Source organism: Equus quagga, unplaced genomic scaffold (genome assembly GCF_021613505.1).
Source record: "Equus quagga isolate Etosha38 unplaced genomic scaffold, UCLA_HA_Equagga_1.0 HiC_scaffold_111_RagTag, whole genome shotgun sequence".
In the NCBI taxonomy this organism is placed as follows: Eukaryota; Metazoa; Chordata; class Mammalia; order Perissodactyla; family Equidae; genus Equus; species Equus quagga.
Window position 1 is genome coordinate 175818 of NW_025792152.1, and position 18820 is coordinate 194637.

The 18820-nt window shown below is 41.2% G+C and overlaps 1 protein-coding gene across 1 annotated transcript in view; it reads left to right on the plus strand.

Moving 5' to 3' along the window:
• Positions 1-18820, plus strand: part of LOC124231889 (FERM domain-containing protein 3-like) — a gene marked incomplete at its 3' end in the record, with an annotated part of 191692 nt that overhangs the window by 131434 nt on the left and 41438 nt on the right. The window contains exon 2 of the mRNA XM_046648902.1: positions 13520-13624. Within this exon, the coding sequence (XP_046504858.1) occupies positions 13520-13624 (105 nt within the window). The remainder of the gene's footprint in view (positions 1-13519; positions 13625-18820) is intronic.

The following is an 18820-nucleotide window of genomic DNA, read 5'->3' on the forward strand; positions in this document are numbered from 1 at the left end:
TCAAAGATTAGCTGTCCATAGATGTGTGGTTTTATTTCTGAGCTTTCAATTCTGTTCCATTGATCTGTGTGCCTGTTTTTGTACCTGTAGCATGCTGTTTTGATTACTACAGCTTTGTAATATGTTTTGAAGTCAAGAATTGTGATGTCACCAGCTTTGTTCTTGTTTCTCAGGATTGATTTTGCTATTTGGGGTCTTTTCTTGCTCCAAATGAATTTTAAGGTTCTTTTTTCTATTTCTCTGAAGACTGTCATTAGGATTCTGATTGGGATTGCATTGAATCTGTAGATTTCTTTAGGTAGTATGGCCATTTTAACTATGTTTATTCTTCCAATCCATGTGCAAGGAACATCCTTCCATTTCTTTATGTCATTATACAGTTCTTTCAATAATGTCTTATAATATTCATTGTATAGGTCTTTCACTTCCTTGGGTAAATTTATTCATAGATATTTTATTTTTTTGTTGCAATTGTAAATGGGATTGTATTCTTGAGTTCTCATTCTATTGGTTCATTATTGAAGTATATAAATTCCACTGATATTTCTAAGTTGACTTTGTATCCTGCAACTTTACTGTAGTTGTTGATTATTTCTAATAGTTTTCCAATGGATTATTTAGGATTTTCTATATATAAAATTATGTTGTTGGCAAACAGAGCGAGTTTCACTTCTTCATTGCCTATTTGGGTTCTTTTTATTTCTTTTTCTAACCCAATTGCTCTGGCCAAAACCTCTAGTACTATGTTGAATAGGAGTGGTGAGAGTGAGCACCCTTGTCTTGTTCCTCTTCTCAGAGGGATGGCTTTCAGTTTTTCCCCATTGAGTATGATGTTGGCTGTGGGTTTGTCAATATATGGCCTTTATTTTGTTGAGGTACTTTCCTTCTATAGCCGTTTTATTGAGAGTTTTTATCATGAATGGATGTTGGATCTTGTCAAATGCTTTCTCTGCATCTATTGAGATTGTCATGTGGTTTTTACTTCTCATTTTGTTAATGTGGTGTATCATTGAGTGATTTGCAGATGCTGAACCATCCTTGTGTCCCTGGGATGAATCCCACTTGATCATGGTGTATGATCTTTTTAATGTATTGCTGTATTCGGTTTGCCAATATTTTGTTGAGTATTTTTGCATCTATGTTCATCAGTGATATTGGCCTGTAGTTTTCCTTCTCTGTATTGTCCTTGTCTGGCTTCGGGATAGGTGATTTTAGCCTCATAGAATGAGTTAGGAAGTGTGCCGTCTTCTTCAATTTTTTGGAATAATTTGATAAGGACAGGCAATGAATCTTTGAATGTTTGGTAGAATTCTCCCAAGAAGCCATCTGGTCGTGGACTGTTGTTTTTTGGGAGGGTTTTATTACTGTTTCAATCTCTTTACTTGTGATGGGTCTATTCAGATTCTCTATTTCTTCTTGATTCAGTTTTAGGAGGTTGTAAGAATCTAAGAATTTATCTATTTCTTCAAGATTGTCCAGTTTGTTGGCATATAGTTTTTCATAATATTCTCTTATAATCTTTTGTATTTCTATGGTATCCATTGTAATTTCTCCTCTTTCATTTCTAATTTTATTTATTTGAGGCTGCTCTCTTTTTTTCTTAGTGAGTCTGACTAAGGATTTGTCAATTTTGTTTATCTTCTCACAGAACCAGCTCCTTGATTCATTGATTCTTTCTACAGTCTTTTTTGTTTCAATTTCACTTATTTCTACTCTAATTTATATTGTTTCCCTCCTTATACTGAGTTTGGGCTTTGTTTGGTCTTCTTTTTCTAATTCTGTTAGGTGCAGTTTAAGATTGTTGATTTGACCTTTTTCTTATTTGTTAACATGGACCTGTATTGCTATAAATTGCCCTCTTAGGACTGATTTTGCTGCATCCCCTATGAGTTGGTTTGATGTGTTTTTTTGATTTCTCTCTTTCTTTCTTTGATGATCCATTGCTTGTTCAGTAGCATGTGGTTTAGTCTCCATATTTTTTTTTCCTTTCCCAGCTTTTTTCTTATAGTTGATTTCTAGTTTCATAGCATTATGGTCAGAAAAGATACTAGATATGATTTAAATCATCATACATTTATTGAAGTTTGGCTTGTTTCCAAATATATGATCTGTCCTTGAGAATGTTCTGTGTGCACTTGAGAAGAATGTATATTCTGCTGTTTTTGGATGGAGTGTTCTGTATATATCTATTAAGTCTATCTGGTCTAGTTTTTCATTTAATTCCTCTATTTCTTTGTTGACTCTTTGTCTGGATGATCTATTCATTGATATAAGTGGGGTATTGAGGCCCCCTACTGTTATTGTGTTATCATTGATATCTCCTTTTAGGTTTCTTAATAGTTGCTTTATGTACTTTGGTGCTCCTGTGTTGGATGTATATATGTTTATAAGTGCTACGTCTTCTTGTTGGAGTGTCCCTTTTATCGTTGTATACTGCCCTCTTTGTCTCTCTTTACTTGTTTTGTCTTGAAATCTGCTTTGTCTGATATAAATATGGCAACACTTGCTTTCTTTTGTTTTCTGTTAGCTTGGAGAATCATATTCCATCCCTTCACTCTAACCCTGTGTTTGTCTTTGGAGCTGAGATGTGTTTCCTAGAGGCAGCATATTGTTGGATCTTGTTGTTTAATCCATCCTGCCACTCTGTGTCATTTGATTGGAAAATTCAATACATTTACATTTAGAGTGATTATTGATATATGAGGGCTTAATATTGCCATCTTATTGCTTGTTTTCTGGTTCTTCTGCATTTCCTTTGTTTCTCATCCTGTGTATTTTTGGCAACCAGTTTTATTAGTTAGTTCTCTATGGTGGTTTTGTTTATTTTCCCTTTGTTTATCATATACGCCTCTGTTCTAATTGTTTGTTTAGTGGTTAGCATTAGGTTTACGTAGATGAGATAGTCCATTTTCTTATAGACTCTTATTTCCTTAGACTATGCCAATTCTGTCCCTTTCCTCTTCTCCTTCTAAGTTATTTTTGTCATATCTCATTCCATCTTGTGTTGTAAACTTGTGGTTAAAATGATGAGATTATTTTTATTTTGGTGTTTTCCTTCTGTTTATCCTTAATGTTAAAGTTAGGTGTTTACTAACCTAATTTGATAGAGAACTGCCATTTTCTGATTATTGCCTTCCTATTCATCTCCTTGCTCAGGGTTTTGTAGCCCTTTTCCTATATTTTTTTCAGGTTTCTGCTGAAAAATCCACTGAAAACTTGATAGGGATTCCTTTGTAAGTTATTTTCTTCTGCCTTGCTGCCCTTAGTATTTTTTTCTTTGTCATTGACTTTTGCCAGCTTTACTGCTATATGCCTTGTTGTAGTTCTTTTTACACTGATGAAATTAGGAGACCTACTGGCTTCATTCACTTGTATTTCCAGCTCTTTCCCCAGGTTTGGGAAGTGTTCAGCTATTATTTATTTGAACAAGCTTTCTACTCCATTCTCCTCTCTCCTCTCTGGAATATCTATAATCCTTATGTTGCATTTCCTAACTGAGTCAGCTATTTCTCTGAGAGTTTCTTCACTTCTTTTTAGTCTGTAGTTCTCTCTTCTCCTCCATCTGAAACATTTCTATATTACTATCTTTTAGATTGCTAATTCGGTCCTCCATATTTTCAGCTCTGTTGTTTAGGGACTCTAGATTTTTCTTTATCTAATCCATTGTGTATTTCATCTCCAACAATTCTGATTGGTTCTTCTTTATACTTTCAATCTCTCTTGTGAAGACGTTCCCAAATTCATTGATTTGTCTTTCTGTGTTTTCTTGTAACTCATTGAATTTTTTATTATAGCTATTTTGAATTCTTTGTCATTTAGGTTATGAATTCCTGTATGTTCAGTGTTAGTTTCTGGGTACTTGTCACTTTTCTTCTGGTCTGGAGACTTAATATACTTTTTCATACTGCTTGATGGCATGTATTTTTGCCTCCACATAGATGTTATCTAGTCTCAGCTTCCACCTGGCACCACTGGGTGGGGCTCAGGCCCTGTGTATTCTGTGCCTAGCATGATCCAGAGCTCCCCTGTTCTAGCCACTGACTTCTTTTCCTTCTATGTGACACTCTGATTGAAGGCAGATCTGGGGCACCAGGTGGGGGAGGGGTGTTTTCTTTCACTTGCCCTTCCCCCAGCCTCTACTTTTCTCTCTGTGTGGAGCTCTGGGTGATTGAAGGGCTGGAGTGCTGGGTGGGGGAAGGAGCACCTTCTTACACCTGCACACCTTTCCCAACTACCAACTCTCTCTCTCCACTGCACTCTGGGTGATCATGGAGCTCGAGTGCCAGGTGGGAGAAGAGGTGCATTCTTTCACTTTCACTCCTTTTCCAGCTGCCTCCTCTCCCCACTGCACTCTGGGTGATCATGGAGCTGGAGTGCCAACAGGGGAAAGGGGTGCTTTTTTTCACCTGCACACCTTTCCCAGCCACCGCCTCTCTCTCCCCAGTGTGCTCTGGGTGATCACTGAGCTCAGTGCCTGATGGGGGAAGGGGCACCTTCTTTCACTTGTGCACGTTTCCCAGCCCCTGCCTCTCTCTCTGTTGGGCACTCTGGGCAATCATGGAGACCTGCATGCCTTTCACAGACACCACCTCTTTCTCTGCACAGTTGTCTGGGAGATGAAAGGGATGGAGTGCCAGGTGGGTGGGGGAAGGGGTACTGTCTTTCTTCTGCATGATCCCATTCTTCTCCCTGGGCCCTCGCCCACTGCTTTCCCGGGGTGTAGTTTCCAGTATGATATTGAATAGATATAGTAAGAGGGGACATTTTGCTTTGACCTGATTTTATGGGGAAAGCATCTAGTTTCTTTAAGTATGATGTTAGCTATAGGCCTTTTGTAGACCTTCTTTATCAAATTGAGGAAGTTATTTCTTTTAAACCTTTAAAAATTTGGCTATGATAACCAAATCAAGTAGACCTGGGTATAAATATTGACTCTGCTACTTTCTAGCTGTGTTGACCTTGGGTAAGTTAATTAGGCTTTCGGAGCCTTTATTTCCTCAGCCTGAGAAAAAATACTTTGTTGAAATTTTAGAAAGAATTGGCATTGGAAAGCTTTCATATTATTCAGAGGTGAATGGCTTCAAGAACTGGGTCTGGCAATGGCACTAAATCTTGAAACATGAAGAAGAAAAAAAGATGGGGAAGGAAGACCCTTTTGAGCACTGAGCAGTGGCAGAAATTGCTAAGAAGAGCTGACACACCAAATATGATTCCCCAAGCATTGGGATGGATCTGTGTGCCAGTCAAAAGAGAAATGACCCCATGCACACAAGCCATCTTATAGAATGAAAGCTGTGGAACACAGGAGAGGTAATGGAGGTGGAGAACACCCAGGAGAAAAACAAAAGGAAACATTACCGACTCCAAGCCACTCTGCCTGCTTATTCAACCATGCCATTCCCTCAGAAACACCATTCAGGACCCAGACAATGCAGTGGCCAACCTGTTCTGATTGTTCTCCCTTCTTGTAGTTGCACTGTTTCTTTGTCTTTCTTCCTTGGGGCCCTTATATCTTCCCCAGCCTTGATAACTCTAAGCCTCTTGCTGTGAGGGTGGCAGTACATTTCTGTCTTCTCCAAATGCATAGTGGCCACCATGGACTTGATATTGGCAGTTGTGTTTTGACTCTCTACCAAAGGGCCTTGCTGGGCTAGGCGGCCACTTGTGCTTTGCCTTTAGTTTTTTGGACAGATGATCACTTTCAGGTAACTGTTGATTTTTCTATCCCAACGAGTGTCTGGCTTGGTGGTAGTTTTGTTGTTATTCTCTGGTTTTTAGGTCACTCCTGCAGTCATAGCCATGCCCTTCCCATTCCCCAACTTATGAAGGTTTATTGTGTACAAAAATGCTTTTAATCAATCTAGCTTATATTTTCAAGTACCTTAGCCATAATATACTGATTATTACTATGTAACATGTGTGTGCAGAATTGGGTACTGCAGGTTCCCCAAACCTTGGCATTACCTTTCGTTCATCTGAAAATGTTTGAGTAACACAAATCAAAGCAACTTTTTTTTTCTTTTTCTCCCAAAATCCCCCCCAGTAGATAGTTGTATACTTTTAGTTGTGGGTCCTTCTAGTTGTGGCTCAAAGCAACTTTTAATTTCTGTGTGAGAAAATGGATTCTCCCTCTATTCTTATTTTTCTTTAGTTTTCTCCTCATTTAAAGAACTTTAATATTACTTCTTTCCTCACTGTCCTGGGATGATGCGATTTTCTGAATGTTATGTCACAGCCAAATATCAAATACCAGTTACTGTCTGCAATGGGAAAGAACTATTAACAAAACAATACATCACTTGCTATTTAAAATCCAATTATAAAAGCTAATTTCTTTCTAAAGAAATGCTCTGTTTTGGGTAAAGCTGTGGTGCTTACCATAACAAAATTAATGAATTTATACAAATATACTTGAATTTTTTTAGTGGAGATATAAACAGAATGTTTTTATGTTGTTCAATTAAACCACAATTTTTCTTAAGTTAAGAAATGCGTGTCCTTCACAATAGAAGGAAAACTATTTAGTTCACCAGTTTCTCATTACTATTCTTAGTTTATCTGCCTATGAAGGTAAATGGATTGAGGCTCTTAATTCATGAAAGAAATGCAACCACCTGTCCCTAGAAGACACACTCCTGGCAGTGAGCCCTGAGGATTCAGTTGCTGTTCAGGGCCTTGTGGTTATCCAGAATCCCTCTGGAGTTTCTAGGTATCCCTGTAGGAGTTGGATTCCTCCTTCCCAGGTAGAAGAATCAGCAGAGACTGTCAATTCTGTCTTCCCCAGATGTGCATATGTGCAGGCTGTACCTTCTCCTCAAGAACAACTCTGGCTAGCATAGGGTGCTAAGCCACAGAGCTGTTTGAACAATAACCTCACAGCCTTTATTATCAGAAAGTGAGGTCTTGCAGTGCTACTTCTGTTTGCCAGAGAGGGCTCCTGGGGCCACAGTGCCAGCCCCCAGATGAACTGTTTCCAGTGTCCAGGATCTGTGTGTCTGCTTCTTCCAGCCATTGCCTGCTCCCCTCTTCTTAGTGATCCTCCCTTAAGCCTGTTCTGTGTTGGGCCCTTCCTCCTCCCACAAGTCCTAGGACTTCAGTGGCTGGACAGTCTAAGAAGGCAGCTCAAAGGTGTAGATTGAGGACGTTTCCTCTCTGTGTAGATGCTCCCAAGTGGTTTTAAGGAAAACATTTCAAGGAACCCTTTCAAAAGCCTCTAGTTTGCCTTAGATCAGGGTTGTAAACTCAGTTCTTCTGGGGTCCTGGGAAGTGTGAGAAATGGAAGATGTGGAAGACACTAGGATGAAGGGGAACATGGTAGACTGCAAGGTTCACTCTCTGTGGAAGGGGCACCTAATACTGAGCTCCAGCAGAGCTTTATGGTCCAGCTTCCAGACCCTCCAGCTCTTCCAGAGCAGCCAGCATCCAGATTTTCTGTGCAGTCTCCCAACTTAAAAATATGAAAACACTGTGCTGACTGAATAGACATGTTGGTAGACGCACTTGGTTCTGTGGTTCATTAGTCGATAACCTCTGTGATCATGTTTCACACTTGCAGTATTGTCCTTTCCATGCTCTTCTACTTGGCCTGAGGTTGATTCACCTTCTCTTCCAAGTGAACATTTTGTGTGCAACAAGCAGAAAAACCAATTTGTACTAGCTGAAACAAGAATTTTGTTGGCATCACTGGGAGTTCACACTCAGGGTGAGCTTCATGATTGATAACCTGGAGACACAAGTTCCATTTTCCTGTGAGTATTTTGGCTCAACCCTGTGTTGGCTTCATCTTCAGGCCGATTTCAAGACGGCTGCAGCAGTTCCAGGCCTCAGGCCTTTGTATAATGACTTCCAGAGTGAAGGCAAAGTGTCTTCCTGAAGCTCTTTCAGAAGAGTGAACAAGAGCCATCCCAGAAACCCCAGTCAGTTGCCCCTCATGTCTTCTTGACCTAAACTGGAGGTAGGGGTGGGTTATAGTACCCCGAGGCTCATGGACTTTGTATGTACCCGTGCGTGTGTGTGTATGTATGTGTTATATGTATGCACACACATGTACATACCTGAACAAAGTTTGGGTTCTAGTAGGGAAGACAGGGTTGTATGGATGCTTGGAAATTAACCAATGATGTCTACTATAATGTGATGTGTGTTTTATAAAACTGCCTCTCCCTGGACCTGGTGTGGTGGTAGATGACCTAGTGATCCTTCCTGCCAGTGTCCAAATTCTAAGAACTGGGGAACTTGATACTGTTCCAAGATCCCCATATTGTTCTTTTCTTCTGTGTCCACATAGAGAATGGGGAAGATAGGAGGACTGAATTCCTACAACAGCTTGGGCGTAGGTGTTGGACCTGGGTTTGACACACTTACAAACAAACTTAACATTTCTGAGTCTGTTTTTAAAATCTATAACATGGGAGAATAGTAGTTACCTCAGTGGGTTGTAAAGAGGTTAAATGCAAAGTATGTAACAGTTCTGGGTGTACAGTAAATGTTCAATAAATAGTAATTATCATTATTATGTTCATACCTTCATTCCTGAAAGTAGATATTCAAACTCTAAAACTTAGTTTATAACAATACACTAGGTATTTTGGGGTTAATACTCTTTGCCTCACTTAACCAGTATCTAAAAGGTAGCAAACTGTCTTGGCCTAGAGTTTTAGGAATTGAGGATTGAAATCCACCATACTTTTCCATTGAAGACAAGACATTGCTGACTTACCAATTGATTTCTCTTGCTCTTTCTTTAAGCACAAATATATTATTGTTTTAACTTTACCACTGAACTGGAGAGTTGAAGTAAATACATCATCAGCAATTGAGTCAAGGGGAATTAGGGGAAATAAATGAATTATTTGTTTCTTTGTTCACTTTTTCTACCACTCAGGCCAGTTTTGGGAGGTGAATCCTGTTCCTCTCAACTTCCTTGTATTTAGAAGGATCTATGAAATTAGAGACAAAGATTTAAGTTTAAGATATTCTCAGTATTGTTAATAATGACATCTTACATTGGTAAAATGCTTTCACATTTTATAAACCGCAGGGTTTTAAGGTCTGTGAGAGTGTAAATTATATTTTGCTCACTATCTCTAATCCTTATCCCAATGCCTGCTGTATAGTAGATGTTTAACAAACACATGAATGAGCCTCAAAGTAACCCATTGGTGTAGATTTGAAAGTTATCATCATAATTCCCCTTTTATACAAGAAGAAACTAAGTCTCAGAGAGATTTCATGACTTGCTTAAGGCCACGCAATTGGTAAGTGGTGGAAACAAGACTAGAACATAGTGGCTTGTTCTGTTTTTCTAGTACATAGTTTGTGTGGGAGAGGCGAGGTGGGATTTTCTGAAAAGTAGGCTAGTTTGTGATTACAAAAATTAGGTTCATTTCCCATCTATGGGAGGGGACCCTGAGAGAATGTGGGGTTATTGCAAGGTGTTCAGGGATCCACACGCACACCAAGAATCGTGTAAAATGTGGTTGAGAAGGTGGAGAGAGGACCCAGCCCCTTCACACTTTGAGGCTCCTGGAGTGAAGAAATCCCAAACAGAAGCCCAAACATGGCAGCTCAGTTTAGATCAGAGCATCTCAAACTCTCTCTGGTGAGAGACCAGTCCTAGGTTTTGTTCCCCCGATCTATTTTGGACTAATAATTGTAAAAAACACTGAAAATAAATCACTCAATTTCTGATTTATGTCATGAACTAGTAACACACAGCACAGTCCATAAACCATAACTTGACTAGCATTGGTTTAGATTTTTAACACATTAAAGTATTACAATTGTATTCACAATATTTTAGTACAGTATTTGTGAAAAAATATCAATCCACAGTGCACTACAGGCGGTGAGGACCAGTAGAGGGACACAAGTTTAAATGTGTGCTGAACCAATTCTTCTTTCAACTTTGTCCATGCACTTCTGACTCTATGACCTCATTTAGAGGCAGCATCAAGAGTCTAGACTTAAGGCACTTTCGTGAGGTACAGATTATAATAACCTACTGCCCCCTGATGAGCCCTGCTCACACATTCATGTCCTACTGCTTTTCCAATGTGTGAAACACAGTTGTGTTTAATAAAACACAACTTAGGCACCAGCTCTAAAGAATTTGTATTATCTCTGTAACTTTCCCCTATTCAGTCTGTATTGAAAGTACAGCTGCTATCTTGTGGGAGAATTGACAGAATTTCAACATTAAAAATAAGTCTTTACACTTAGAATCTTTGGTAACTATTTCTCCACGTAGACCTTGAAGGATCTGGGTGAAAGTTGACTAATTCCTCTCTCTTTGCAGAATCTCCAGTGCAAGGACTCTGCTTTCTTGCCGGGGGCTCACTGTCAGTTCCCAGACCCCAGGTTTTCCAGGAGAGAAAGCAACACCTCATTCATTCACTCGATACCATCCGGTGTGCCAGGCACTGGCTTAGGCAGCAGGACAGGGCAGTCAACAATGCCCTCTCCCCCCAGGAAGCTCAGGAGGAAGTGAATGGAGGGTTTGAGCCAGTTCACCAGGGTTCCAAAGGGTGGGATGTGGAGGGCAGAACCAGCATTCACCCCCAAGCCCCTCGCCTGAAGTGACACTGTGGGGCTGGGAGCTGGACTTCTGCCCCTCACACACCTGACCCTGAAGGATCGCTTCCAGCCCTTGGTACCGGGCCTGGATGGCCTTGTCTTTAGTGCAAAGCCGGGCTTAGTGCACAGAAATGGTAGTACTAGCAACTTACGTGGCCTAAGAACACTGTCCACAGTTCCAGGCAGGAGAGGAACAGAGCAGAACAGGAGGCTGCACGCTGGCTTCCTCAGCGCGAAGCAGTGACATGGAGCATCTCAGGATGATGAGGTTGGCTGACAGCAGACTCAGGGGTGGAGCTGCAGGGTCCTGCCTCTGACGAAGGCAGAGGGAGTTTGTGTACTCGAGGTTGGGCAAGACTGACTTTTCTGAGTTGAGAAACAGACAATTCTCAAGGGAAAATGGGCTTTTGTTCTAGTGACCTCTGGAGACAGGTACAATTTTTGCACTTCTCCTGTGTCAGGGAAATTCTCCTAGACCAATGCTGCTCACACTTGAATGAGCATGTGAATAACCCAGGAACTTGCTAAAAGGCAGGTTAGTTCAGAGGGTCTGGGCAGGGCCTGGGACTCTGTGTTTCCAACAGGCTCCCTCCTGGGTGAGGCTGAGGCCTCTGCTCTGCAGCATTGCTGCCCTGCGGGTGGTGTGTTCAGGAGCAGGGACCTAGAACCCACCTGGTGGCAGGTACCACTGGAACTGGCCTCACCTGCTCTTGAGGAAGGCAGTGATCCCTGTTTCGGCCACACTGCTCACTCCAGTCGCCACATTGTCTGCAGTGGCACTTCCTTCTCTCAAGGTCTTAGATCGTCTAAGGAGTTATTGCTGCAGAATATGTATTGGTTTCTGTGTTTAATCATTAAAACAATCTTTGTTTTGGGGCCGGCCCGGTGGCACAACAGTTAAGTTCGCATATTCCACTTCTTGGTGGCCCGGGTTTCTCTGGTTCGGATCCCAGATGCAAACATGGCACTGCTTGGCAAAAGCCATGCTGTGGTAGGTGTCCCATGTATAAAATAGAGGAAGATGGACATGGATGTTAGCTCAGGGCCAGTCTTCCTCAGCAGAAAGAGGAAGATTGGCGTAGTTAGCTCAGGGCTAATCTTCCTCAGGAAAAAAAAAAAATCTTTGCTGCGCTTTTGAGAACATCTTCAGGGCAAAGTGCCAGCAGTAGGTGTCAGGCACAATCAAGGTCTGCTTACTCCGACGTCATTACGAGGCATTGCCCTGACCCACACATCTGGCATGTATCGTACATGGTGGGGGTTGTCCACCCCAGCAAATCCTCCTTCAGAGACCTTGGCAATCCAGCCATAAAATGATGGACTCACACATTATGTTTAGTGATTTGATCCTGCAGCAGCCTCTTTACAATGGATGGATTGAAGACTAAATCTGTAAAAGGAACTAAATTCATTGGTTATATTCTGGGCACTGGATTCGGCTGTTATCAGATATATCTTGTCATCTGAGCCTCCTGGGTTAAAAACAATTACAGAAATCTAAAAACAAATGCCATTTTGATGTTTTGTCCCTTTTGAGCTACATCAGATAGAATTTCTCTTGGAAAGAATGTAAAGGCTCAAAATTCATTCAAAATTAAACTGCAAAGTGATTTCAGGAGACTTGAGGCTTCATATCACCATATGTGCTTATAAGCCTCAGTCCTTCACTCAATGCAGTGCATCCCAGGCCAGTGAGTTGCTTTTTCATCAACCCTCCGAGCTGATGGTAATAGTTTCTAATGAAAAGATAATCACGCAACATAGATCACACTAATCTTCCAAAATTATTTTTAGTGGATTGGAAGAGGGGTTCAGTTAATGTCTGTAATTTCTTAATTTATTTTATAGGTCACATTCCATCCCTAAAACATTCCATGGGTCTGTCAGTGACTTTGATTGAAGCAGAAATTAATCTTATCAAATATCCTGATGAGGGCTTGGAAGAGTCTTTGGTATTAAGAGGATTTTGTGGTAATAGTATTTATCTTAATCAGATTTGGTTGGAATTTTAGAAGGAAAAGTAATCCAACCAACTTGGAAATCATCTAGTCCAGCCAACTCATTTTACTGATGTGGAAACAGCTGGGGAGTTTGCCCAAGGTTATCTTGGCCCAGTGCTGATCCCTCCCGCCTCAACGTCCCACAGTGCCTTTCAGTGTTGATTTATGGATGTGATACAGTGGCTTTGAGGCCTGAGGCAACAGGTTTTCCACCTTTCCTAGTGAGAGTCAGGGTGTCGCCATTCGTTGCATTTCCACACCATCCAGACTGGGCCATCCAGCAGAGTCACAGTGGATTCACCAATGCTCCAGGGAGACAAAGTAGTGTGGTAGGAGCCCGGATTCTGGAGCCTCTTGGCCCTGGTCCAGTCCTATACTGCTCTGTACATGTTATGTCACTTTGGGCAAGCCACTGAGCCTCTCTATGCCTCAGTTTCGTCAGATGTAAAGTGGGTACCTTCCTCATAGGGTCATTGTGAGGACTGAGTGAGTGAATACCTACCGAGCAATTAGAGCAAGAAGTCAGGTGCATTGTATGTGGAATTGTGTGTGGGTTTTCAAACCAAGGGTCCCCATTAGGTATTGAGTTGTGAAATCAGTGTTCTGAGTCCTAAATAGCTTTAGAAAAATCAAATGGCACATAACAGAATAAAATAGAGCATATTAGAGTGCATTGCATCTATGCACAGTATTGTTTAGTGTCTCTTTGGCTCCTCTTTTTGGTGTTCCTTTGGTTCTGTGTGTGTGTGTGTAATGGCTCACAGTGCAAAATGTATTTCTCACTGTGGTTGGTGATTGAAAGAGCTTGGAACTCCCTGCTCCAGCGACTGGAGTGAATGAATGCATTTCTCTAAGCACAGACCTATTGGAGTGAAGGAGGCACATTTTAGACATCATTGTACAAGGTGAGCTCTGGCTGAAACTTAAATGTGCTTCCTTTGCAGAGGGAAACCAAAGGGCAGTTTCTCATTGACCACATCTGCAACTACTACAGCTTGCTGGAGAAGGACTACTTTGGCATTCGTTATGTGGACCCAGAGAAGCAGCGGGTAAGAACCCACCTCTGTCCGGACCCATTTGCAGGAGTGACTCAGGCTGTGGGGTGCTTAAGTTGTTCCTCTCAGAGCAGTTGTGATGCACCCTTGTTCTCATGGCTGCTGATCACATGAAACTGACCAGTCCAGTGTGTGTGTGAGTGGAAGTGCCTGGCACTGTTCCCATTGGACTGGGTGGGGCAGGAGAAGAGAAAGCTTACCTTAGGTCTTTCCAGAAAGCTGCTCCCACTTGAAGAGAGAATGTTCCTGTGCCCTTTCAACCCAAAGTTTGCTAAAGTTCTTGAAACAGTGGCTACATAAAATCTCATTGTAGAGAAAATCTACCCTTCACTGTAAAACTATTAAAAGAGAGAGTAATGGGGGAGTTACTGATTAAAGGATATGATGTTTTCTCTTGGGGTGATGAAAATGTTTGGAACTTGATATAGGTGGTGGTTACACAACATTGTGAATGTACCAAATGCCACTGAAATGATTAATTTTATGTTGTGTGAATTTCATTCCAATTAAAAAAAGATTTTGGTGGATGAAGGCTTAAGATAGTTTGAAAGCTGCTCTTTGGGCACCACTAAACTCCACAGCCCCCATTGTATCCCTGCTTCTGGACACACCTCTGCTTCCTGGTTTCTGCTGGTGTGTAAGAGTGAGCACTGGAGTGTTGCCTTTTGAGCTGGTGTCCCAGCCTATGTGCATTCAGGCATGGCATATGCTGGAATCACAGTGATGTGTGTCCCTCACATCCAAAAGGTCCTGGGAATCTTCATCCCAGCTCCCACCCCCTGGGTTTTCCTGTGTCTGCAACCTTACTGTGAGCCCCAGCTATGCGTTAGGGGCCCCAGTACCTGCTTCAGTGTCTGCTTCTTACCCTGCCCCACTGCCAAGCAGGGCAGTGTGTGAAAGGTCAGCTGAGGGTCATCATAGATGGGGGAACAGGTCTCCTCTGCTTTCTTTAATTTGCTGTCCTCTTTACTAGTGTCCCTCGTCATCTTCCTGTCCCCTCTTTTCTCCTCACACCCTCGCTCGGCACTTGGTTTCATATTTATTGACCCAATACAATGAGGAAAGACTCACAGAGTATATTTTTTGTAAAAGAGCAGGCTATTTAAGGAACAGGTTAGATTTCCTTCTGAAACATGGGAAATCTTACTTAGTCTGTAGAGTCCAGTGGGACCTAATCTCCTACAAATGGATGCAATGCAGGGTGTCAGAAGAAGGAGATTTTCCTTTCCCATAGAAATTTGAGGAATCCTTTAATGGGAAAAGCATTCACCTGAGTGAGAGGAAGAGAGCAGGACACTGCTGAGGGTGTAGGGCTGACATGAGATCACAGAGGGAATTTGTGTGGCATTTTCTACTGTTTAACTGGCCCTGCAACAAAATCCCTTTAGGTGTTAGCTACAAATGCTTAGTGTTATCCCTATTCTAGACTTTCCGATTTGGAATCCCTGGGGCTAAGGTCAGGAACATGTATTTTAATTCATCGCAATTCTACTTTTGATGCAGCCATCCAAGCTTTGGTTGTCTGACTGGTGTTGGGGACCATGGGATAAAAATATGCATAGACATAACTTCTTATAAGCCCATGAAGATATCACCCTGGTATGGAGAGAAAAACAAGCTCAAAGATGTTGTTAGTTGCCCACAGGTTCCCACAGCTAGTAAGTGATTGAGTGAGTATTGAGTTTAGGCTTATGGTTCAAATCCTAAACCCTATGAGCCAGACAGACTCTGTGGACTGTATTAGTCTTCTAACTGCCACTGAAAATAAATTATTTTCATGCAAAGTTCCATTCCAAATTCTGAACAGTCAACCTGAAGAAGTAATTCTAGCTACCATTAGGTGAGAATCTGTCATGTGCCAGGAATTTTACTCACTTAGTCTCTAGTCTTCTTTAAAACCCTGCAAGGAAGGGGGCAGTAGAGGTTCAGAGAGGGTCAGTGGTTTGCCTAAGGCCACATGGCTAGTAATTGTTGGAGGAAGGATGGAATTTGAACCCATATTCTTTCCATTCCATCTCCCAAATGAAAATTTGAGTCATAGCTTCAACCAGGGATCTGTAAACCTTTTCTATAAAGGACCACAAAACATATTTTCAGTTTTATGAGCCATACAGCTTCTGTCATAATTACTCAATTATTCTATGCTAGTGGAAAATAGCTGTAGACAATACCTAAATTAATGCATTTGGCTGTGTTCCAATAAATCTATTTTACAAAATACAGACAATTGGCCATAGTTTGCTGACCCTTGGCCTGGACAATAGCTGGAAACCACTTAAATGCATAAACTTTTTTCATTTCTCTTGACTCTTTTATTGGGGAGATATTGGATAAAATATTAAGAGAAGTCTTTACCCTTGGAATCTGAGATATCAACTTGAACTCATTTTTTTAAAAAATACATAATGGATGCAGAAGTAAATATATATGTGTGTGTGTGTGTCCAAGTTCTGTCCACAGAGATGCCCTAGCAGCAATGATACCCCAGTAGCAATGAGCACACTAAAGGCCTCAATATTGGTTTCTTTTTTTTTTGAAGATTTTATTATTTCCTTTTTCTCCCCAAAGCCCCCTGGTACATAGTTGTGTATTCTTCGTTGTGGATTCTTCTAGTTGTGGTATGTGGGACGCTGCCTCAGCGTGGTTTGATGAGCAGTGCCGTGTCCGCGCCCAGGATTCGAACCAACGAAACACTGGGCCGCCTGCAGTGGAGCGCGCGAACCCAACCACTCGGCCACGGGGCCAGCCCCTCAATATTGGTTTCTAATACTATTCTCCAATGAAGAAACAAGGGCTCCTTGAAGAAATGGCTGATTCTAGGGCTAGGACAGGGAAATCACAAGATGAACCTGGAGCATCTCATGGCACCAGAAAGTAAGGAAGTGCTCAAAAAACTAAAAGATAGGGCACTAGGAACGGCACAGAGCCAACCTGAAAGAACTGCCAATGGCCAAAATGGAACAATTGGAGCAGAAACAAGAAATAACAATATTTTTGGATTATATTCCACAGAATAAATATCCATGAGTCCATACTGATATAAATAAATAAAAGATGGAGAAGGAGCAGCTCTTTCTTACAGAAGAATTCCAATTATTAAATGTTGAAAGAATGACAGAAATAGAAAACTGTGATTAGAACACCACAATAATAACTATTGTGGGCAAGATCCATAGATTAATGCTAAAATTAGTGGGCAAAGGTTTGAGGAGAAACAAGATAATTAGCATAGTCTCAAGGTATCTCCTCAAGATATTTAATTGCAGAGGGATGAAGAATAACATTATAGTGCAGAAAATTGGCAGATGCCACTTTAACCAAGCAATCAAGGTTAACATCACCAGTACAGGCATACCAACGTCACATCCCCCCTGATATCATGAACTGAAGGACACATCATCTCTGTGGTATTCTCCCCAGTAGTTCATGACCTCATTCACATCTTGAGGAAACATCGGACAAACTAAAGTGATAGACATTCTCCAAAATAACTTACCAGTGCTCTTGCAAAGTGTTAAAGTCGTGAAGGATGAGGAAAGACAGGGGCACACTCACAGGTTAGAGAGATGATTAACCAAGGTAATGTGGGGTCCAGGGTTGGATTCTGAAAGAGAAAAGAATGGTAGTGGGAAAACCGGTAAGCTCAAATGAAGTCTGTGCTTTAGTTAATAGTGTGGTGTTAATATTAGTTTCTTAATTTTGGTAACTGTACTGTGGTTATACAATATGCTAACCTAAGGGGAAGAAGGGTGAAGGTTACATTATATTATTTTTGCAACTTTTCAATATGCCTAAGAATTTTTTTTTTAAGTTAAGAAAGGAAAAGTCTTTAGGTTGGTGTGCTTCACTGTTCTTTATATTTTGACTTGGTTTAGCTTAATTTTTACTCATGGATTAGTGGAAAAATTATGGGCCACTCCCAAAATAAAACTATCTTGGGGCTGGCCCTGTGGCTGTGTGGTTATGTTTGCGTGCTCTGCTTTGGTGGCCCAGGGTTTCGCTAGTTTGGATCCTGGGCCTGGACGTGGCACCGCTCATCAAGCCATGCTGAGGCGGTGTCTCACATAGCACAACTAGAAGGACCTACAACTAGAATATACAACTATGTACCAGGGGGCTTTGAGGATAAGAAGAAGGAGAAGGGAAAGGGGAAGGGGGAGGGGGACGAGAAGGAGAAGGAGAAGAGAAAAAAATTGACAACAGATGTTAACTCAGGTGCCAATCTTTAAAAGAAAAGAAACAATCTTATCAGATGTGTTCATTCAGTTGCTTACAGGACTGCCTAACAGTTCTGTTTCTCCCCCACATCACACAGCTCTTATAGCCTTCTGATTTTGAGGATACAGTGTGAGTGTGGCTTCCACATAGGTTGTAGAGGGGGTGCTACACAAAACTGCATGGAATTTGCACTCAGAAAGATGTGAATTAATTCCCATCTCTGCTGGTTAGTAAGCTGTGTGATCTTGACCAAGTTCCTGAGCCTCTCTGGGTCCTTGTCCTGATTGTTAAAAGAGATAATATTACATATATGTAGGATTGAGATGGGAATTAGAGATGAAGTATGTAAATGCTTAATAAATGGTATATACTGAGGACATGCTATGTGATATTTTTGTTATTAATTGTTGTTATTACAATTATTTTGCATTGCTAGGTCTAGGTGCAGCAATTGCATGAGGAAATACAACCATGATTAGCAAGTCTAAAACCTAGAAGTGTCCATAACAGCTTCTTTTAAAGGCAGGAAGGCCATTATTAGAATCTTTGGGGAGAGAAGGGGGAAAGTGAGACTTAGATAATTGGAAAAATGAGCTCATCAAAGGCACAAAGATGTCCCAATATGGGAGTTTTAAGCAGAGATTAATTGACCAGCATTGGTTTTTTACCAGCTCATGTACTTTTACTCAGTGGACAATAAAACAAATGAATTATTTGGATAGAAGGCTAATCACCAGAGAAAATCAAGTTAGCTAGAAAAGCTAAAGTGGAACTCACCTCTGCTGTGGGAGGTGGGAGTTTGCGTACAGCTCTTCCCAACTTGATTGATGGTAAACCATTGTGGAATATTAAATATTTAGCCCTCTTACATGCGGAACACCATATGGTTGACAAGATGTCTCATACCGCATATGCTCTGAAAGTGGTGAGGATCGAGTCAGCAAATGATAACTATCTTTTGCTATTTTAATG